At 34.5% G+C, this 20005-nt stretch overlaps 1 protein-coding gene across 1 annotated transcript; it reads left to right on the top strand.

Annotated features, from left to right (window-relative positions):
• The first annotated feature begins 1529 nt into the window (after positions 1-1529).
• MEP-1 (zinc finger protein MEP-1) lies at positions 1530-19564 on the top strand. The gene is made up of 11 exons (XM_080173134.1): positions 1530-1701; positions 2582-2676; positions 3113-3200; positions 3640-3825; positions 4642-6830; positions 15889-16006; positions 16614-16711; positions 17189-17374; positions 17721-17900; positions 18470-18547; positions 18937-19564. Exons 2-11 carry the CDS (start codon positions 2584-2586, stop codon positions 19198-19200), a joined length of 3480 nt encoding a protein of 1159 aa, XP_080029260.1. The 5' UTR covers positions 1530-1701; positions 2582-2583; the 3' UTR covers positions 19201-19564.
• The last annotated feature ends 441 nt before the right edge of the window (positions 19565-20005 follow it).

Genomic DNA, 20005 nt, shown 5'->3' with positions numbered 1-20005 from the left:
ATACTGTAGTTTTTCATTTTAATATCCGCGGGAAGCTGTCTATAATACGATGCGATAAATAACTATTCTCAGCTTCTCTGTGTATGATTACTTCATTCTTTTATGAAAATTATTTTGACTAATGAGCATCTACTTTATATATAACTTACTTTGTTAGTCCATTAGTTTGACCTTTCTTTTTATTTTTAAAAGCGAAGCTTTTCTATAATTAGGGTCGGTCCATCCGTACGTCCGTCTGTCCGAGATAGATAGCTTTTATTCGTTAATTTAGATATGTTAGAATTGTCCTATCGATTTCAAACTTTGCATGATGTTTCCTGTAGTAGTTAGGTACGATTTAGAAAGCGTAGCAACTCTATTAACATTACCAGAATGTCCGTATGTCCATTTGAAACATGTTGATTTTTCTACTTTTTTAACAGCAAATTTTTATGTGATCTAATTATCCGTTTGATCTGATTTTTGGTATATTGATTCCTGGAACAACAAAGAACAATATTACAAGCAAAGCAACTCTATAATCATGTCCTAAAAATGTAAGTATGTCCATAAACATTATCCTGTATCAAGCAGTTTTTCAACAAATTTACTTACAATTTTGCTTCGACTCTTATGCTTTTATATTCTGATTATTCAGTTTAGACACTATACAAGTGTAAATATCCGTTTGTCCTACCGTTTCAGTGCTTCACTTTTATGGATGTTGTCATCCTTGTTCTATAGAATTTATATTTCAGCTTGCTTCGCTACTTCTGGGTGTTTTTATTCTTTTAATCATGAAAATTGGACTAACTTTTCAAACAAAGGCTTTTTTGTACATCCATTATTTATTTTCGCTTTTAAAATTTTAAAAGACAATTTAAATGCTATAATGAATTAATTATTATCTACAAAGTTAGCTTATGATAATGAAAGACTTTTTAAAATTTTATGTATATAGTCAAAATGAATCAATATCCTACAATGTATATGCTTACAAAACAAAATTAATCATTTGATGTAGAAAAAATTTACTCTAAGATATTAGATTTTAATTAAAAGTATTAGTTTATGATACTTTAGTTCTGTTAAAACGTAGATTATTTTTTCTTTCTAGAGTTTCAGCCGCTTTTTATCCTATCTCTCTTTCTTTCTATAAAAACAAAATTCATATATATTTATATATATTGTTATTAAATCTAAAAAGTCATAAAGGAAGCTAATTAAAAAGTCCCGAATTTGTAATGCCCGTACTTTGACGTTAGGTTTGGTATATATCTGAGGCGAAAATTGTGATTTTTGTGCGGCCCCCCCTTCAAGGACTATGACTAAAATGTTGTGTATTTGGATGGTGTATATGCCAGGAGGGCACTAGAACCTCCCGATTAGCTGTAGTGGGGGGAGGTGGTCCAGTACATGGAACCGCCAGAGAAGGTGCACTTTAGTTTAATCTTTACTGCTCTCTCATTGGTTTAAATCTTTTCTATCCGCTTTACTGAGCCCTGATTGGTCACCAGCCGGCAGAATGTGGTCACATGACCACGGGCGCCATCTTGGATTTGATAGTCTCACAGAACACAAAACAGACGGAAGAATAAAATTTAGCGCGTTTTTTTTTATATAAAATTAATTAATTATGCTGTTATAATTAGAATTATAAAAAAATGAGCTGTCGTGATTGTTAAGTTATGATCATTAATTAGTTAAATTAAGTTATAAAAGGTAAAAATTGTTTATTTTATATGTAAATTTGCTAAAAAGTGAATGTTTGATTGTTTATATTGATGGCCGGTATATATTATAATATATTGTCTGCTTACAAACAATAATCAGATGATCATATGTAATTACACAAATTTTCATTGTTTTTCCGGGTTTTTCAGCATTTTTGTAGTTTTAATTTATAAATTGAGTTTTTATGATTATTATTTTGTATTTTTATAATTATTTTTTATGTAAAAAGTAAATAAAAATAGTAAAAATCTGTGGTTTTCCCCCTTTCCCGTTGTTAACGTAAATAATGAAAAATATATTTTATTTCTGAAATAAGTATATGAAAATATTTTAAACGAATGTTTATTTTGTATTGTTTTTACTTTTTATATGGTTCATCCTTAAAGATTAGGTTCAATTATTTTCCATAAATATTGTTTGACTTTAAATTGGATTCAAATATATACAACCTAAATAATTTATTATTTATTAAGATTTGCTTAAAGATTATATATACATATTTTTAATTAGTTGAGCCCGCATTTTAGGGTATTTACCTCATTGCTATATACTCTTATATATGTACTTGCGGCTACGCTCCTAGAGGCCTCTGGGGGTATGCATAAGAGTCGACCCCCCCCCCCCCGGCCCATATTATATAGTTACTCTCTTCAAAAATAGTTAAGAACACAGGACCTAAGAGAACCATATCCTTTAAATTGGGGGTGGGGGTAGGGAAATAACATTCCTCTAACTCTTTCCTAACCTAAATTATATTTTAAGCTTTTTCTTCTAAATCTGTTGGTATATCACCTAAGGGACGTACAGACAGACAAACATACATACAATTACTTGTGACTAGGTATATGATCATGATATTTTTTTCTAGAAATGTCCAACTCTGTAGAAGAAAAAATGGACACAGAGACTACTGGTGCCAAGCCCGCGGCGGATCTTGAGACTCTGAAGGCTGCAGCCCGTGAGGTTTGCTAATTCATGGATTTTTGCCATTTTTTTTGGTGCTTTCACTCAAAGTGATTATTGAGCTTTTCATATCCCTATATACATAAACTAACCAAACATCTCCTAAAGTTACAAGCAAACCACATAATTACCCCCCCCCCCCCTCCAAATTTTAATAAGTTATACTTTTATAAATAAAAAAGGGGGGGGGGTGGGGTGGTAGAGTATTGCATTATCATAATTTATGTTGAACTTCTTGTATAAAAGCTCAATAAATTGTATGTAAGAAATTTTAATTACACTTTTATGGCAGGTGTCTTATCTTTGAAATGAGAATACTTTATTTCCTTTAGCTCTTACCTTTCACATAGTTAAGGTTACATTCTCTTTCATCGATCTATCCCTCCTAAGTTTATATATAAATAAAAGATATTTACAATATTTTTTGTCTAACTAGGTTGTGAAAGAAGCCGAGGAAAGCCACGTGAATGGTAATGGTGATTCCTCTGACAATGGTGTTCATGAGAATGGCTCCTCTGTAGAAGGTAAGTAAATAGGTACCTAATTATAGAAAGATAGCTAACCTTTTTTTTCTCGAAATTATTAAAACATAATTCTTTACCTGCTTTTTTCATGATATTTTGATAACTACATGTTAAATCAATGGACTGAATAACCTTAGAACAACCCCTTTTTCTTTACCAGGGATTTAAAGGGATAAGATATTGTCCGGTAAATTGTATAGGTTTCTCCAATGGTGATACACAAATTACCCCTTCTCTAGATTACAAATATTAGTTTTAACGTTTTGACACTCAACTTAATGAACCAACGAATCAAAAACCAATAAAAGTCGTTTTCAAAGTTGGTAAGCCAACGTATAAAAACGTAATTTTAAACTTTGAGGACTAGTGTAATTAGCAGCCCTATTCTCCCCTCCCCCCTTCTGCCTTTAACAATCTCTTAATAATTTCTATTTTGCAGGAGACGAAGAAATGGATACAGGTGGTGAAGATAATGAGAATGATAATGACACTGGCAACGAGAACGATAATGACACAGGTGGCGAGGGAGAAAATGGTAGCTCTGTTGAGGATGAAGATCCTCTAGGGGAAGGTGGAGAGGAGGATAGTGCAGATAATGGAGATCCTTTGGGAGGGGATGATGAAGGTATCTATTTTATTATATATTGTAGGTATTAAGGTTATTTTTGTCTGTAGCTTAAAATCTCAACAACTACTGAACCGATTAGGTTCTAAATAGACCAGTCATAAACATTTTTTTTATTTGACAGATAATTCGTTTTTTTTTCATGGGTGTTTATGTTGGCTAAAGTAATTCTTATGATTAAGTACCTAATAATGGGTAAAAGATGAGATAGCGGGTCAAGTCTTAATGTGCTTGAAAGCCCCTGTGGCTATAAAAAAGTGTCTCAGCCTACTCCATGACTACTTAGGTCTAAGACTCAAGAGACTATGGATTATCAATCAATAAAGTAAACCTATATTTTCATTTGAACATAAATTGATATTTTGCATACCCTGAAAATTATTTTGCCTACTATTTACTATAGGTAACCCAGGGGTGAGTATTCTGCAAATTTGACCCTGCTGAGGGGGGTGAAAAAAAAAATTGTGGTTGGGGTAAAAATATAAAAATTAAGAGAGGGGATAATACAAATAAAATAAGGAGTTTTGAAAATATTTTTCCATTTTATCCCTTTCCTTGCTGGAAAAAAACTAGGGGGGTTAAAAATTAAAAATTTTGCAGCAGGGGTAAAAATTAATCTTGTGCACAATAAACACCCCTGAGGTAACCCTTTTTTCTTGTGTATATCTCACTGTATTAAATATTATTTCAGGGGTGTATTCATTTAAGATTTTATTTTGCCCAACCTAACTGGAAAAATGTTTCATTCAGCATTTTTGGCTATTTATATCAATGGTTTAAAATTAAATAGAAAATAAGTTGATGTTAATATTTCAGAAAGCAGAGATGAAACTGAAGAGAATGGTGATAAAGAGGAGGACAATGAAAATTCAAATGACTCCGGGGATCAAGATCCTCTTGGAGGTGGAGATAGTGAAATTCATTCTGACACCAATAACAAAGCAGTTAATGGCAATAGTGATAAAGAAAAAGCTGCCAAAGTTACTAATGGTGAGATAGATAATGGTGATAGCGCTGAAAATAGTGATGAGGAAGGAAGCGACGATGATATAATCATTGACAAGGACAATACAAACGCGGATACAAATAACACCACGCCCAAAAAGAAAAAGATCGAAGAGGTTACCTTGGATGACGCCGGGTTGCGGCGCAGCTCCAGAAAGAAGACCCCCACTAAGTATGCAGAGATGGAGATGGGAGAGGAGGCCGAGCTTATTGAGGAGATTGAAGAGATTAGGGATGATGACAGCGATATTGTAGAGGTGGATGCTGAGGATCCTCTGACCACACCCACAACTGCCAGCATAAGCATCACTAAATCTACAAAATCCAGCAGTGCGGGGGGTGGGGCAAAGAAACCAAATGTTGTTACAATCGACGACCTGAAAACCTTGCAATTGTTGGCCACCTCGGCCAAGAAAACTATTGACAGTCAGAAGAACGCCAACAGGTTGGACACGCAAGCAATTTTGGCGGGTAAAATGGGATCCGGCGTATCGATAACCCCAGCTAAACCCAAATTTAATATTGGCGCCCAGGGGCTGACACTTGGCTCAGGCGTCACCATCAAACCCAACACTCCCAAAATTCCCAGCTCTGTAACAATTACATCCAGCTCGGTGTCTCCGGCAACACAATCTGTACCTTCTCCAGTTGTACAACCAGAACAGGAGGAATATGATCCCAACCTGACCGATGATACCTTTGTAGTTGAGGCGCCCAGTTTCATTGTACCTTATGTGTACGAGAAACCTCCCAAGGAAGAAATCAAAGCATTTTTGGAGGAGATCAAGAAGATGCGCGCGGAACTTGAAGAAAAGGAAAAGAAAGAGGAGGAGGAGAAAAAGAAGGCAAGGAAAGAGGAGTCCAAGAAGCGGCGAGAAGCCCGCCAAAAACGCCGCGATGATGGCGAAGATGATGTTTCTAGCGATTCTGAGGATGAAAAAGAGGAGGAGGAAGTGAAAGTTGAGGAAAAGAAAGAGAAACCCGAGGAGAAAGTTGAAGAAAAGAAAGAGGATGAGGATAAGAAGGAGGAAACTGAAGTAAAGGAGGGAGAGGAGAAGAAAGAGGGAGTTGAAGCTCCCAAACCCGCCCCACCCAAGACAGCCGCTCAACTTTATTTCGACTCCACTTTGGGTAAATTCTTCAGTGAGCTGGGCATGAATCTTGTCCAGGAATATGTTCAAAAGGATTTGTTGCACTCACAGAAGCGCAGAGCCCTCAAGGATAAATCTGTTGCGGTAATGCACGCCATTTCCAGCCTGCAAAAGAACCTGGACGACAGCGAGGAGACAAACGCCGTGTTCCATCATGACATGCGAAAATGCCGCTTCTGCTCGTTCAGAACGGAATCGCGAATTGTGATGGCCCACCACATGGAGACGCCCCACATGAGAAACTTTGTGTACAGATGCAACTTCTGCGAGTTCGAGACAAAGATCCCACAAGAGGTTCTCTTCCACATGGACAGCATCCACGGGGTGAAGGGCAAACTGGAGCGTGCACCTTACTATCATCAATGTCCACAATGTTCGTTTGAGGACAACGGCAAGGGTAAGCTGACTCGCCACAGAGTGGGATGTGACAAACGGTTCAAGCCGGACATGAACTTGAATCCGGAGCGCGATTGGGAGCCGCCAGCAAAGATTAAAGCGGTTGTCAACAGGCCGGCCTATCCCAACCTGCGACCTGGACAGATACCGCCTGGTGTATTACCGGGAGGCCGTCATGTTGCAGCCACACTGCAGCCCAGAAATCTTTCTCCGGCTCAACAGCGGATGGGCATGATGAGTGCGGCCAGCCGCAACGCGGCGCTGGCCAACCGCGGCCGTCCAGTTGGTACCTACAAGCCTGGATTCCAGGGCGTGGACTTGCGGATACCGCAGCCCAATCTTGCGGCCCAGGTGAACAAGTTGCGCGGCCTGAGTCCGCAGATGTTGTCGGGCCAGCAAATGTTGGCCGCGCTGAACCAGCAGGGGCTTTCTGTATTGGGCAAGAATTCACCGGTAAGTTCTAGTTTGATTTTTCTTAGGGAGGGAGAGGACATAAGGGTTTTTATTACACTAGTCCCCAAAGTTTTTAAAGACCATTTTCGTATTCTTGGTTTAACAAATTTAGGGACTTTTATTAAAATTTGATTGGTTGGTTCATTATGTTAAGTGTCCCGACGTTTAAACCACTAATTGGAATCTACAGAAGGGGTAATTTTGTGTATCGTTATTGGGGATGTACATGAATTTATACGCTATTTCTTTTACTTAACTATTAAAATGTTTATTTCGGATGGGGGGTTAACGCAGGGTTAGATAATATACAGTACACATTTCGTACTGCTATGTACTTTTTTAGTCTTGCACTTTATGATTTAGGTATTTACTGAAATCAAATGTACAAAAGTAAAATATCTTAAACATCAAAATATTAAGCAACCATTTTAAGCAGTATGTTATGGGTTTTTCGACCTTGTACTTTTTAAAAACTTGTATATATTTTCCTAACATATACCTTAACATAAACCAAATAAGTATGCCTTGCCTACAGTACACATTCTATAGTTGAAAGCAATTTACAGTGCTTATTTCATATGTAAATGTTATTGCTGCACCTATTATAAACACATATGTCCTTGTTATAGAGTGGGGGAAGGACATTGGACTTAAAATTACAATTTACCTCTCATTGGCTGTCATCTTGGGTACTTTTTTTCAAATCTTGATTGGATAGGACAAACCTTTTTCCAGCAATGATTTTAATCTATAGATGGGTTATTATATTTATCGTAATGGGGTGAGTGTATATTTATTTATCGTCCATTGTTATATCCTTTAAATCTTTGCTTGAGGGTTAATTACCCCCCATGAAATATGTTGGCAGGGGTAAATTTTTTTTACCCCCCCCAAAAAAAAAAAAAAAATTGTATGGGGGGAAATACCCCCTCCAAATTTGTTGGGGAAGCCTGCATCATCCCTAAGGTAGGGGTAAATTTTAAATGGGGGGGGGGGGGGTAAAATGAAAAATATTTTGAAAAAAGGCACAAATTCGTTTGGAGGGGTAATCACCACATTACAACCCACCCCCTTGGACTACCTTGTAGCTTCTTATAAGTCCTTGGAAGTTTTTGTTTTACCTATTTGGGGGAGGGTACCATCACTTTCCCAAGAGAAATCGTCCCCACCCCCTCAAAAAAAAGAAATTTGGGAGACACTCTCCAGCCTCCATAAAAAATTTTTTTCTTGTAATTAATATAATATATCGTGGGGAGGTCGAATTCAACCCCCCACCCTCTCAAGTGCCCCTAGTGGCGAAGCCGCTAGTTATATATACTCCAAATGGCTAGATTGAAAGAAGTTCATATTCTGTGAAACTTTGAAAGTTAACAAATGCACAAACTTTTTCAAAATTTTCCGTATTTTTTAGAGTTAAACAAGATATTTTTGTCTTCATATTCGCTTATCCCTTTTAATTGTATGGTTATAGTCTATTTTACAGGGCCTCTAAATGCTAGATCAATAAGAAAAAATATTAATTAAGATGAAGATCAGGCATCGTTTTTCTTGTCATAAAATAAATCCTAAACAACTAGGTATTAAACTTATTTTTAGAATTATCCCTTTAATTTTGGTGAAAAAAGTTCAATATCCCTTTTGTATTTGTCTAAGCAACCTCCCAAAATTAATTTTTAATTTTTACCTACATAGTAGCTGTACTACGCTATAAAGTTTTGTCAAGTTCTAGTTAAAACCAGATTATTATGCCTGTAAATAAACAAGGATGACGCATTCCTAGTGGCAAGCTTTGCATATATGACAACTTTATAATATATCTTAATTTTCCATTCGAGGTATTATGTCTATTTTGGATATCGAAGCTACTCTATTGTATGTCCGTCCTTTTGTGAAAGTTTTTACTTATTTACATACCTAATTGATATATTTATTTTAATATGGTCATTTGATATTTGATATATTAGCATAATAATCTATGTTCAATTATGAATTTTGATTTCAAAATATTTGATAATTTTTAACATTCCATTTGTTGCTTTCACTGTCATGTTAATTGATATTTGAAAACATACTAGAGGCTATGTACCTAGCATCTAGGGGCTCTAGATTTTAAGGAAATAAGGAGCGAGTAAAAAAGCTCTCCAAGACATATCTGAAAATGAAACAGCATAAAGGCTAAAGCCATCGCAGGACCTATTTAAATCTTACTTTAAGTAAGGAACCTAATCGAACCTAATAGAAGAATACGTATATGGAATAAAATATTGTCTTTTTAAAAGCGAAGCTTTTCTATAATTAGGGTCCGTCCGTAACAGATAACTTTATTCGTTAATTTAGGCATGTTAGAATTGTCCTATCGATTTCAAAATTTGCATTGTGATTCCTTTAGTAGTTAGGTACGATTTAGAAAGCGTAGCAACTCGATAATCGTTACCAGAATGTCCGTCCATTTTAAACATGTCGATTTTTTTACTTTTTTTTACGAAGCAACTCTATAATCAAGTTCTAAAAATGTAAGTATGTCCATAAATATTATCCTGTATACAGCAGTTTTTCAACAAATTTACTTACAATTTTGGTTCCACTCTTATACATTTATATTCTGATTATTTAGTTCTCACAATATACAAATGTTAATGTCCGTTTGTCCTACCGTTTCAGTACTTCGCTTTTATGGATGTTCATTGTCATCCTTGTTTATCAAGTCATTATACCTATATTAAATGTAATATATGTATTAACTTGAATGTACATCAATGATAAGCAAACTACTCCTTATGTAGATTAAAGTTATTGGTTTATAAGTTTGGACATTCCCATAGTTTGAACTTACCAATCGTAATCTTGAAAAGTTTTTTTAGCCTGCATATTGTTTATCTGGTTAAAACCAATAGGTAATCAAATTCACTCAAAATATGAATTTTTTGACAATTTTTCTCGAAATGAAGCCTTAATTAAATTTGTTAACAAAGTTAAAAGGTTGTCTACTTTTCCCCTTTGAAACAAACTTTATGTTTCCATATATCATGGCAATTGAGAACCAAGTGGACATTATTTAATACATTCTACTACCTACCACTTCATTTTTATTGAAAGTAAACTTTTTTGTACTTAAAAAGGTCATTTAAAAAGGAAACTTATATGATAGGTTTAAAAGGCCTTTTCCCCCTTTTTAAGACTCTCTCAATTAACATTGTTTAAGACATTGTTTTTATTTCAACCAATAAAAAGCTATTAGCCACCATTTTATTATATAGAAAAATGTCAATTTTGTACTTGGAAGGAAGTTTGGTTTATAGGCTTAAAGAGGGTTATGTACATTTTAACATTTTTAATACTTTCAATATTCTATTTATAATTAGCTATTGACATGTAAATTAACCTTCTTCAATGTATATGAAGTTATAAACAGATTACTTTATTCTTTTTCCTATTCAAGCCTTTCCTATAATACCTACAATTAAATGACCTTTTTGTATGCTTATTAAAGCCAACTTTAAAGACAGCTATCGTACGCTAAAACTGCATATCAAATTAACCATTACAAACATAGGCCCAAGGGTCATTAACAAGTACGCTACATCTCAACTCTCATAGCCGCGGTTAGTTAGTATTATAGATGATATTTTGATAGTTATCCGCAGCCGTCCATCCGTCCGTCCCCCGAAAAAAAAATCCACAAAAATTGTGTGTGTTGGATCAGAGCTGCCGTGTTTGTGTGTGTAGAGTAGATTGTGGGGGGAGGCGTGCCAGCGCTTGCAACAGTTTTCTGCCCCCGCCACTCTACAACACACTTTTTTTCCCTCGTGGATTTTTCCGATCCTTTGTCCCCCCCTTGGCGGATTTTTATCCGCGGTTTGCGGAAAATCCGCGATTTTTATAGCAATATTAAGAAGCCTTTAATTAATTTGATTGATTATCCTTATGTTAAATGGCATATTATGATCTGCTTATTATAGTTATAAAAGCTAAATTGAAGAGAACCTAACAACTTACAAAAATACGGACGCACACACACACACAACTATACCTCTCTAGATAGCAAACCCTCCCCCTTTTTGATTGCATTTCATTAAACTCCTCCATTTCCCCCCTCCCTTTCTTTCTCGCTTGCTTCTTTCTATCTCTCTTTCCTCTTTAAATTTCCCCCCCGTCACCACCCTTCACCTCCCCCTCCCTATTCTCTATCTACTAACTGTAATCCATAATATATACTATATATATAAGTATATAGATATATATATATAACATAAAACATATATCCATATATATATATATGGATAGATAGATACATCAAGCTAACAAAAAAAAACTGGGAGTATTTTTAAACCTTCATTTTTAGAAACTTTGAATTTTATTATCTTAAACTTTTAATGTTCAATTAACATGCGTCACTTATAATTAATATTTATGTCTTTAAGGATATAAAATTGTTAATTACAAAACTTCAAAGTTTTCTTTGGAAAATCTATTTAGATTCCTAAAAAAACTTGATTATTGTAGTTGAATATTTTACCTTTTAAGAAAGATATTAGATTACATTAAAATGAATGGCCTGATTGATTAATTTAGAATTTCTTGAAGTAAATATTAACACTTTAATTGTATCTAACTAGCTGTTGTAAACATTATTTGAAATATCTGAAATTTAAGTCATTATCAATAGATATATGTATATGTACTTTTTATCTCATCATTAGAGTGAAACACTAGAGGGAGAAAGGGTTAAATAACTATCTCCCCATCGCAACCACCTTGTAAAACCCTTCTATTGGGTCATTGAAAATCAACCAATATGGTGTCGCTTATATTAACACAGTCAAGTAGCAGAAAATAATTTAGAAGCAGCCGAAAGAGGTCTTTGAAAAAGAATGGGAGGTAGTTCTTAGTATATATCTATATCTGTTATCTGTCCAGCAGTTAGCGAGAGTTTTCGCTTCAGACAGACTGTTTATACCATAGATTTAAAAAAAAACACAATATGTCTTCATTCATATTATAAAAGACCTCTAAAGTAGCTTTTCATTCAGTATATGAAAGCCGTTGAATCTTTATTATCAATGCGTTTTTTGACGAAAATAGTAAGGTTATTAGGTCAAATATCTTATTGATTAAAAACATGTCTACTTAAATCTGAACACAATTGAATGACTTGGAAATAAGAAAGGCACTTTTTCAAATCATCACACCTTTTTTTCTGCATTCAGTACGAGACAATTTTTTATACTTTTTTCGCAGTGTGCCGGAGCCGTATAATTTTGATGCGGCTCCGGCTCCGGCTCCGCGGAGCCGTATTTGGAAATACGGCTCCCGGCTCCGGCTCCGGCTCCAGCTCCGGCTCCGGCTCCTACCTTAAAATTAATATATAAATTTTTTTTCATTATTGAATTTGATGAAATAAAATAAATAATATAAAATATTTTGCTTTTATTTGATTAAAGCTATATAAAAGTAGAAGGATGTGTGTCTATTTGTTAAGTAACAATAGTTTTTCAGTTTATTATATGGAAATAGACCGTTGCCAAATTATAATATTACTTTAAAAAATCATTTTTAGCTAGTCCGGAGCCGGAGCCGTTTTTAACGAAAAATACGGCTCCGGATCCGGCTCCGGCTCCACCAAAAATGTTGCTGCTCCCGGCTCCGGCTCCAGAACACTGCTTTTTTGTAATGCAACTTAACTTTAAACATACCAACAAAGAGTTGTTATCTCAGTATAAGTATGCTGTAATCGTTATAATGAAAGAAATATTACTTTATTAAAAAGAAAAAGCTAGTTTGTATGAAATACTTTTTATTTGTCTGAAACCTTTCTAGTTAGTCATTATTTCATTGTGACTATTCAAGTTTTAGCAACTTTTAGCCATCAGGTAAAAAAATATTCAAGTCCTCCCCCCCCCCCCATAAAAAAAAAATATTTAGAAAATCAACAGAGTGGCTTTGTTTCCTATCTCTATGGAGAAGAAAGGAATATACCTCTACAAATTCAATGATTTTTGAAAAGATAGTACTTTTCCTCATTTCATTAGGGCCAGTGGAATGTTTTTTTTGGGAAAAACTATCCCCCGAGAAAATAGCTTAAACTAGTAAGTTTAATCCCTAGAGAAATAAAACTAAATGGGTTCAGCGGTTAGCGAGATCTTGGGGCGCAATAAAGTTCCTGAATAAACTCTGAATATGTTAATGATTTTATATGTATGATAAAATTGCATATATTGTATATTTGGTCAAATGACAATATGAATGCACTTTGAAAAATAAACCATGCATTAAGTTGTAGAGGTAAAGTTTTCAGATCCTCGTTTGTCCTTTAGAATCTTGCCAACTTCTAAACTGATTAAGGTATCCATTATACTAAAACTTCCGGGACGGATTTAGGCTATTTATTTGTAAATTAAAGTTAAGGAAGTATCTACTATAAAAACTAATGTTAATATCTCAACAACTGCTGGACCAAATGGGTTCTGCTTTTCAGGGAATAAACTAAAGGTCCATTATTTTAGATACCCATAATTAAAATGAGGTCGAAATTACAATTATATAAGGAAATATATATGTATAAGACTATAAAAACGCTCATTTCTCTCTCTTTCTCTCACATTTTGCTTCCCTTTAATAACCCAGCGGGCCCTCTCTATGTAGCTCTGTAGAAATATCGATTTTTAGGAGGTGCGCATACGATGTAGCAAATAAGAATTTAAAACAAGAAAACTTGAATTTTAGTGCATTTTATTAAGGTGTGAAAACACCAAAACTTCTCCAATTCAGTAAGTCAAAATTTTGATTCGCTATTTTAATTTTAAAAATTTGTTGGATTGTATGAGCGCTTAATTTTTATACGAGTGTGGGGGGGGGGGGCTCAACTATAGACACCTGGTGGACGGGGCCTGCAACTAAAAATGCACCTGCCGGCTGCGGCCCTATAAAAAATTAATAAGCCTTCAATCAAAATCCCAATTCGTACTTTTATTATTATTTAAATCTTTTCTTTGTTTTGTTCAGTAATTTGGTTAATAGCTTTTTTTGACTGATGGATATTTTTATTCTTGTTTAAGCTATTATTTTATAATAATTTATTATAGAAATTTAGAAACTTTTCTATTATACTTCAGATTAGTAAAAAAAATGCTATTTCAGCTGCTAAATATATGTGTTTATTTGTTTTAAAAATGTATCTAAAAACTGCTTTTGGTCCTTTTTTCTCTCTATATCTCTCTCTCTTTCTTTCTTTCTATCATTTTGCTATCTCTTTCACTTTTGTTTAATGTCGTCTGTAATGTTGTATCTATCTATTCATCCAAGCATAGCTTGTCTATCTGCAAATTCTAGTTCTTGCTATCTTTCTATCTCTAAGCTCTGTTCTGTATGGATAGAAATTCTCTACCCTTTTTTCTCTCCCCTCCTCCCCCCTTATCTCTCTCAATTTTCCGCTTTTCAGAATCTATCTTCCTATCTTAACTGTAGGCTAAACTATCTTTCTATCTCTCCCATAGCAGTGTGTTTTCTTTACAGATATTAATTCCCTCCCCAAAATTTCTGCCCCCCCCCCCTTTCTCTCTTAATTTTGTGCTATTAAATATCTATCTATCTATGCAGCTCTTGAAAATTATCTTTCTATTTCAATTATATCAGTGTGTTTTTAGAGAAAAATCCTTTTCAAAACTTCGTTTTTTTCTCTCTATTTTCATTATTCAATGTTTTTTTCGCAACTAGCGGTTGGGCCCTTAGCATCTCGGGGTTCTGTATATAAATGGGGAGGTAGCAGTAAAGTAGCCTAAAACCAACCAGTGGTATATCATGTAAAGAACTCAATCGGTTCAGTGGTTAGAGAAATCTTAACGGACAAACATACATAAAACCTTACTACTTAACATCTTTAGGATAATAAGTAAACCTTATGTTTTATATTTTCTTAGATTTAATCTCTCCCCTACTTCCTTCTTATTAATTTTTAATCTTTTTACCCCCTTCCCAAAATGTTTATCTCTTTAATGAGTATTCTGAATCTTTAAGGCAACAGAGTTTAAAATCATTTATAATCTATATTTTGTTAGTGAAAACTTATTTAAAATGCTACTTTTGTAAATTGTTCAGATGTTTGTATATATAGTCTTATTCATTTACCCCGCACCCCCTTAGCCTAATCACACCCCCTTTTCTTTTAATGTACTTTATTAAACTGTGGAAAGGAGAGTATTATGGTTTATACATCCAAATATTCATTGAGCAAGCAAAGACAGAAAACACATAAAACCTCTAGTCTTACTAAATCATTACCTCTGTTAAAACTAAAACTGCAACCAAAGAAATCATTAGCGAGCTCTGAACGGACTGATAATAAAACCTTACTACTTTATATTATAGAATCTCTCTCTATAATTGTACAATAATGTTTTGTAAAATTATCCTGAATTGCTAAGTAATATTGCATGCATTTATGATGTCATTAGTATTTACCGAGATTATTCAATGATGACCTCATCTTAACTTTAGTAATTTAAAATTTTGTGATATTGTTTATCACACTAGTCCCCAAAGTTTTATAATAACGTTTTTTTGGTTGGATGAAAACTTTAGGGACTATTAAAAGAAATTTTTTCTGGTTCGCTCGTAATGTTGAGTGTCCAAGCATTTCGACCACTAATAGTAATCTCCAGAAGTGGTGTCATCAATTCATCGGCCATTTTCTTATCCCTTCAGATATTTGAAGATTGTTAAGATTTTAAAGTGTTTTTATAGAAGTACACTAGAATACGAATTAAGAAAACCAAGGGGCGTTTCTTCTAGAGGCCTCTAGGGGCACATATACTATCTTCAATTTTTCTAGATGTAAAAAGAAGAAAAAAATTGGGATTTTTTTCTATCAGAGGGGTTGGGTGCATTTTCTTAAAATTGACCCATTACTTGAGTGAAGCATTACTGTATACGAAAACCATATCGTTGCAGCTGTTAGCGAGATCCTTATTTACAAACAGAATTACAGACATTCGTACCTCTCTAAGAAACTCTGAGAAACTATTGCTAAGCAAACAACTCATAATTTTTTTTCCTGTTTCAGGGTGGCAAGGCCGGTTCTCCAAGTATATCTATAACACCTTTACCTGGCCGCAACAGTCCTGCGGGAGCAGCCGCCAAAAAGGGCACCGCCAGTCCGCAGATGAAACCAGGACAACCAGGTACGTTAATTTTCTTATATCTACATAATATATATCCGTTCAGTATGGCTCAGAACCGGTTTTAGATTAGCGGAAAATTAAAGGATTCGTAGCAATACTGCAAATATTATTTTAAAAACTTCAGCAATCTTCAGACTTGAGCTTTTTTAGTTATTTAGTCATTTTTTATAAAATATACTCGCATCCGCAGGAATCCACTTTCCTAATAGTAGCCTCTCAATAAAATACGCTATTAGAGAGATTATATAAGACTGTCACAATGATGTTATATGAAAATAAAAAAAATGAAAAGATACATTTCTAGAAAACAGACACGTTCTGTTGAAAAAGCAACTTTTTAAAATAAAAATCGTTTATTTAACTTACTTTATTTAAAACTAAGATGGAGTGGATAATGGGCTGTTTATTAAACAAGCCCCAAAAGTTTTTACAAAAAAGTTTTCTTAACAACTTAAGGGACTTTGGTGTATTTTCGTTGGTTGTTTTTTTAGTTGTGTTCAAATATTTCAACCACTAATTTTAATCTAGATAATAGTTAATTTTGTGTATATTTTTTATAATTGTTTTATCGCTTGAGATTCCTGATTTAAAACCTGATTATTTTTAGGAGGCACCGGCAAGGGCAGTTTTGTTATCTGCGAGATATGTGATGGCTATATCAAGGATCTAGAACAGCTTAGGAACCATATGCAATGGATCCACAAGGTATTATTATTATTATCTTTAGTTTACCTATCTCTAGAGATATGTGATAGTTATATCAAGGATCTAGAGCAGCTTAGGAACCATATGCAATGGATCCACAAGGTATTATTATTATTATCTTTAGTTTAACTATCCCTATTAAAAATTTGCATTTGCTACTAGTAGTGTTTTCATGGGCGGAGGGGACATTGGGTTGTTTATTACACTAGCCCCCAAAGATATTTAATTGAATTTTCTTTTTCGTTGGCTTAATTTTGGAAGCTTTTATTGAATTTGATTGATTGGTTCATTTATTTGAGTGTCCCAACGTTTCAACCAATAATTGTAATCTATAGAAGGTGTAATTTTGTCTATTATCATTAGGGTTTTACATCAATTTATCTGTCATTGTATTATCCCTTTAGAGATCATTGGAAAAATTCTCAAATATTCGAATAATTTGTACGAAATACTAACTTACTTATATTTTTATTCCAGGTGAAAATCCACCCTAAGATGATCCACAACCGTCCGCCACTCAACTGCCAGAAATGTCAATTCCGCTTCTTCACCGACCAGGGTCTGGAGCGACATCTGTTGGGCAGCCACGGCCTGGTGACGGCCAGCATGCAGGACGCGGCCAACAAGGGACAGGACTCGGGCCGCTGTCCCGTCTGCGGAAAGGTAATTACTATTCCAGTATCATAGTATGGCTTCGGCAAAACCGATTGTTATCCGCTGGATTAGAAACGGTTCTCAGTCATACTGAAAAATCATATTTAGCATCGTATTACAGACAATTTTCCACAATTATTAAAATTATACCTAACGAAAAGGCAGTAGAAATATATTACCAAATAAGCTTTAAAAGCTTATTTCATGACTTTGATTTCGATCAATCTGGATTGAAAGTTATTGCCTATCCGCTTTTTAGTCGCTTTTTCTGTCGCTTAAACTAATACTTACTAAAAACTCCTTTTGACATAAAAAAGAACATACTTTTAGAGTCTTAATTCACAAATTTCCTTAGGTGTATCAGTGGAAGCTGTTGAACCACGTGGCTAAGGACCACAACAAGACCTTGAAACCGGCCCATCTGTCCTACAAGTGTACAGTGTGTACTGCAACCTTTGGACAGTACAAACTGTTTGAGAACCACGTCTACACGGCGCATTCAGGCGTGGCCAAGAAGACAGACAAAAGCAAACAGGTATTCAATTGTGTTTTAACGGCACCAGGGAAAAGGAAATGTGATTCTGACAAACAATTCTAAGTGAAAATTTCCCCACAACGCCCCTTCCTTTTTTCTCACTTTCTTACCCACTTTCTTTCAGTTACATGAAAATAAAAAAGTTGTACGCCAACTTTACCTTAACAAAATACCTATTAAATTTTCGGCAATTTCAATTTGAAATAAATGGCTGAATAGCAGCCCCTGCACTGAACGGCTTAAAGTTAAGGGATAGTTGCATGAAGTGCATTTAATGAGTTAGGTTTCTTGGAATTTAACCCTTGATTTAGGGAGGAAAGGAGGGATACATTAAGCTGTTTATTACTCTAGTCTCATAATTTTTTATAATAACGTTCTCTAATTGGTTGGCTTAAACACTTTAGGAAATTTTGAATGGTTGTTCTTTTAGTTGATTGTTCAAACGTTTTAACCACAGAAGGAGTAATTTTGTGTATCATTATTTTGGATGTACATGAATTTATGGGCCATTGTCTCATTTGGATTTTATTTGATCTATCTACTCAAATAAACAATGTATCGTATTACAGGGTGCATCTGGAAGTGGCCTGCAGAAAACCGTCAACAAACCTTCACCTGCCCCACAGCCTAAGAAACCGCCGCAAAAGGTACATTTCATTTTTATATATTTATAGGTTATTTAAGCTATTTTTCTAGCCAGTCTTTGCTACTTCAAATACAAAGATGCAAAGCTAAGTTGAAATGAAAAGGTTACACTTTGAATTATTTGCCTCATAGTTAAACTCATGCTATTTTTGGAAGTATCTATTGTTGATGCTTGTACGTGGATATCATTACAGGGGTAAATTGTCGTCAAATTAGATTGATAACATGGAACTTATTTATTTAGTTCGTTCATCTAGGGGAGGGGATGTGGTAGATGGGGGGGGGGGGTTAGTATCGATATTTTAGCCTTTTGCGAGTTTCATTTTATTTGAGAACATAAAAATAAAAAATCTGGTTTAACATCCAATTAATAATAAATCCATTATTTCAGGCTGAAGTTATCGACCTTGACGATGAGGAAGAAATTGATGACGTTGAAAAAGACGACAACAAAAAGTCATCATCCGAGGTCATCGATCTTGACACCACACCCAAGAAGAGCGGCGGCGAGGCTGTGAAGAGAAGCGCCGACAGCCAGGCGGCCTCCGCGGCTAAAAAGCCTAAAGTTGTAGAAAAGGATCCTCTGGAAATTGATCCGCTTGAGATCACTGAAGAGGACAAGGCTAACGCCGTTAATGATGATAATGATGATTAAACTGATCTTAAAGATCAAGAAACACACACAATTAAAAGTGTTAATGCTAGAATTAATACTTTGAAAAAATAAAAATTATTTTTCCACACAAACGTAACATGGTGAAATTATAAAAACATCACACACATACAGTTAAGTTAAAATTACCTTTTTGATAAAGTGAAACTAAAAAGGTACCTACGTTAAATATAATTTAAAATTCAGCATTTGGTGAAAATTTTTTTTTTCATATCGACCAACTTAAAAACAAGAAATATTTCGCCCCCAATAGGCGAGCGAAATAGAGTGATGTATTTTTAATATCGTTAATTTTAATATTATTTAGTGGTATTTTGTTATTTTAAGTGATTAATAATATATTAAGGGGGGTTTTTTTAATGCAACCATCTCGTAATCAGTGAGCAAATGGCACTTAGAATTCGAATTTCCATCTGAAATTTTGCATGAGTAATCCCTGGTAGGTCTATTTTCCCTAAATCGAACAAAAAGTTGGAAAAGTAACGGCTAACGGCTGGCGGCTCAGCTGTTTTGTCATTTTTTTGTTATCTATATTTCAAATTAGTCACAAAACCTCTCTCAACATAATACTCTTTTCTACTCCAAAACGCTATCAAACGGTTCTACACGGTAGCTGTTGGTGCTAGAAGTTTTAAAAATGGTTATTGCTATCATTTAACATGAATTAAACCAAAAATATGTTTTAAAAGTTGATTCCTACATAATTGATGATGGATTTACTCTGAAAATAGGCTAAAAACGGCTGAACGGCTAAGCCGTTAGCCGTTACTTTTCCAACTTTTTGTTC

Source organism: Acartia tonsa, chromosome 1 (genome assembly GCF_053477335.1).
Source record: "Acartia tonsa isolate MP-2025a chromosome 1, ASM5347733v1, whole genome shotgun sequence".
NCBI classification, from domain to species: domain Eukaryota; kingdom Metazoa; phylum Arthropoda; class Copepoda; order Calanoida; family Acartiidae; genus Acartia; species Acartia tonsa.
Note: the sequence above shows the minus strand (reverse complement) of the source record. Positions and strands in the feature narration are given on the sequence as shown.

What these genes read in the sequence shown, in the direction of transcription:
- MEP-1 (XM_080173134.1), top strand. Translation starts at nt 2,584, where the DNA reads ATGTCCAACTCTGTAGAAGAAAAAATGGACACAGAGACTACTGGTGCC. An exon ending in TTTGGGAGGGGATGATGAAG is followed by an intron (nt 3,826 to 4,641) that starts GTATCTATTTTA and finishes TTAATATTTCAG; the next exon opens with AAAGCAGAGATGAAACTGAA. An exon ending in TATTGGGCAAGAATTCACCG is followed by an intron (nt 6,831 to 15,888) that starts GTAAGTTCTAGT and finishes TTCCTGTTTCAG; the next exon opens with GGTGGCAAGGCCGGTTCTCC.